The following is a 3,227-nucleotide window of genomic DNA, read 5'->3' on the forward strand; positions in this document are numbered from 1 at the left end:
TCCGGCGATAATTCCTGTGAAAAGCAACCTGGCTCTGATACCACTTGTTAGGACCAAAATATAGCTAGAGGGGGGAGGGGGTGAATAGCTCAGTGCGATCTTCGTGCTTGACGTTGCTTGTTTCTTCAAAGATGTGCAGCGGAATTACAAGAAACACTACAACAATGCTAACAAATGGATTTTACTTGGTATCCACCTCACAAAAGGTGACTAATTCAAGGATCCACACACTCACGCACCCTCCACTATGAAAACACTCCTTCTCGGTAACTACCGAAGGCGGAGAAGCCTTACAACCTCACAATACAACAATGAGAAAGAAAGAAGCAAAATACAAATGAATCTTACAAGATTACAATGAAAACCCTAGCTTCTTCTTCTTCTTGTTGCAAATCGCCTCTTGACTTGGATGAGCCTCCAAGAACCTTCAAGAACTGGCGGTGAGGAAGTAAAGATCACTGTGGAGAAGTTCTGTGTTCGTCTGTAGAGAAGAGAGGAAGCCGTGTCGAAGAAAACGCTCGCCAACGTCTATATTTGCGTCAACGGTCGAATCCCAATCGATTGGATTGCTCCCAATCGATTGGGGAGGCTTTGGATCGATCGACCGATCGATCCAGAGCGCCTCTGTGCTCTCTGGAATCGCCTTGAATCGATTGTCCGATCGATTCAAGGCTTCTCGAGCGATTTCCAGCGCTCCAATCGATCGCCCGATCGATTGGAGGCTTTAATCGATCAATTGATCGATTCAGAAGCTTACTGTTCACTCAGAAACTCTCCCAATCGATCGACTGATCGATTGGGGAAGTTTCAATCGATTACCCAATCGATTCAACCCATTTCTGCATGAATACGCGTCAACCAATCGATCCACTGATCGATTCAACCCCCCAATCGATCAGCCAATCGATTGGGAAGCAGAAATATGTGCAGAGCTTGAAATTAGCTTCGTTTCGCATCCGAGATCACCTCATTCCGATATCTGAGTCAAAAGTTATGGTCTTCGGAAGTTTACTACGTCCGAACTTCCTAGTTCCATGCCAACTCCCTATTGGACTTACGACCGTTAAGTTTACTACGTTTACTACGTCAGAAGTTTACTACGTATTTACTATTCATCTTCTTCTCAACTTTTCACTCGGCTACTGTATTGACTTAGCATTAGAGTGCATGTTCTAAGAGCCGCTTCACTGGTTCTAGCTCTAACGTTTCCCTTTACTCTCTTTGCAGTGTACACATGAATGAGTGTCAAGGAAGGAGTGTCAAATGTCATCTTTTCTCCATCTCACAATCTCCTCTCGATCAACGATAGAGTCATCTGTCTATTGCACCATCTCCATCGATTTCAGACATGATTAATAATTATAATTTTTAGAATTTTTATTTCCATTTCATTATTAAATCTATTTGTTCAAAAGTTGATCATTCATATAAATTGAGAGTTTTATATTTTTAATTGCAAGAACAACTCAATATGATATTTTAAACTTAAAAGAGTCATAACTTACTTAAAATCAGACTCTGTCAGCACTTATAATATAGAATTTAAAGATTTATGTTTGTTACTAAGAAATTCATAACGATCATATTTCAAACCGATCATATTTCAAACCCAAAAAGCATCGTTTCAAAGGCTCCAAACATTATTATTATTATTATTTTTAATAACTTTCAATTTTTTATGGTATTTAAGATTTTTTTATTAGAATTTTTTATTATTATTTCTAATACTTATGGATTAGAGATTATCTATATAATTGTACTATTTTAATAATTGAGATTTCTTTTCTTTTCTTTAGAAGATAGAAATTAATGTCTATTAGTATTTCTTTCCTTTTAAAAGTTGATCATTCAGAAGAGTAGGTTGCACACTCATCTCATATGCTCAAATCTAGCAAAGATTAGTCAAGATTAGAGGCAAGATAGAAAAGAAAGATAGGGAACAAGTGAAACATAAAAACAACATATCGATCGAGAGACATCGAGTGCTAACAGCCAACCGTGCTTATATACAATACCCATATTCATCTTGCTACTCAATAGCAAGATTAATTAATTGTGACTATGCAGCAAGAGCTTCGGGACGTTGAACCTGATCAGGCTTGGTGTTGGTGGCAGTACTAGACTACGGTGGTAGTGATTTTTGGCAGCAGTTACAGGCAAGAACGTCTTCTCCAGATAGTGCAGAGTTGGCGAAGGGGTCACTTGCATGAACATGTAGTTCCCTGCAAAGAGTTCGCCAAGGTGAGGCCTTCCCTCCTTAAGCCTCCTGAGCACCTTGTCCAGCGACACGCTCACCGCAGCCCTCACCGCCGCGGCCTTCTTCGTCAGAAGCCTCCTCAGGCCGGCCACCCGGAGCCTCGGCCGCCGGCACCTCCCTCCCCTGTTAAGCCTCAGCAACCTTCTCCCTGTGGAAGGCTTGAATGCCTCCCAGATGCCATCGAATAATGCTTCTTGTCGTGGGACGACTTCTTCGGTTTCTTGTGGTGGCTTGTTTAACCTGTGGTAAGAAGGCTTGTAGTTGGGAGAGGTGGTGGTAGCCATTCTGAATCGGTGGCAGGGAGGAGGAGCTAATAAAGTGTGGGTCAAGGAGTTGGGTAGACGACGTAAAAGCTATTTAATGAGAGTTGGTGGAGGAAGTTAGGAGCTGGCCACGTTGATCTGGAGTGATGGATGATGAACTGAACATGGTGATGCCCCTTATGGAGGTGTAATAATAGTTGAAAGACACCTTCTGGTGGTCTCGCTGCCTTTGAGGTTGACACAAACCTGCAACGAAAGCCCTCTCATTTTCTTTCTTCGTCGTTTTAGCAAGGAAGAGTAGAGCGGCTAGCGGATTGGTCTGTCCTATTAAATTATAATTTAAGTAGATTGTATTAAAATTTTTCAACTTGTTTACGTCCATGATCCGTACGGATCAGTCCACAATTGGCTTAGTTAGTTTTATGATAATTTATTATTATTATTTATTATAATTTTAAAATAAAAATATTATTTTTTTATTAAAGATAGTAATAATTTATGTTAATTTATATTTAAAATATATATTTCTGAATATATTTGATTAATGAAATTTAGACATATAAAATCTTTTTTAATTTTTATAAATCCTTGGGTTAAATCAGCCCACTTCATCCTGCTAAATAACTGGTCGGGCCAACACATTTTACCACGGATGGACCGGTCCCAGGAAGAGCCACGTTTTAGGAAAGAATTGATTGCGTGTAAGT

General features: G+C 40.0%; 1 protein-coding gene across 1 annotated transcript; it reads right to left on the reverse strand.

Moving 5' to 3' along the window:
* Positions 1 to 1,877: 1,877 nt before the first annotated feature.
* LOC121997702 lies at positions 1,878 to 2,570 on the reverse strand. The gene has a single exon (XM_042552303.1). It carries the CDS (start codon positions 2,539 to 2,541, stop codon positions 2,050 to 2,052), a length of 492 nt encoding a protein of 163 aa, XP_042408237.1. The 5' UTR covers positions 2,542 to 2,570; the 3' UTR covers positions 1,878 to 2,049.
* Between the last annotated feature and the right edge of the window lie 657 nt (positions 2,571 to 3,227).

The sequence above is a fragment of the Zingiber officinale genome, chromosome 1B (assembly GCF_018446385.1).
Source record: "Zingiber officinale cultivar Zhangliang chromosome 1B, Zo_v1.1, whole genome shotgun sequence".
Classification (NCBI taxonomy): Eukaryota; Viridiplantae; Streptophyta; class Magnoliopsida; order Zingiberales; family Zingiberaceae; genus Zingiber; species Zingiber officinale.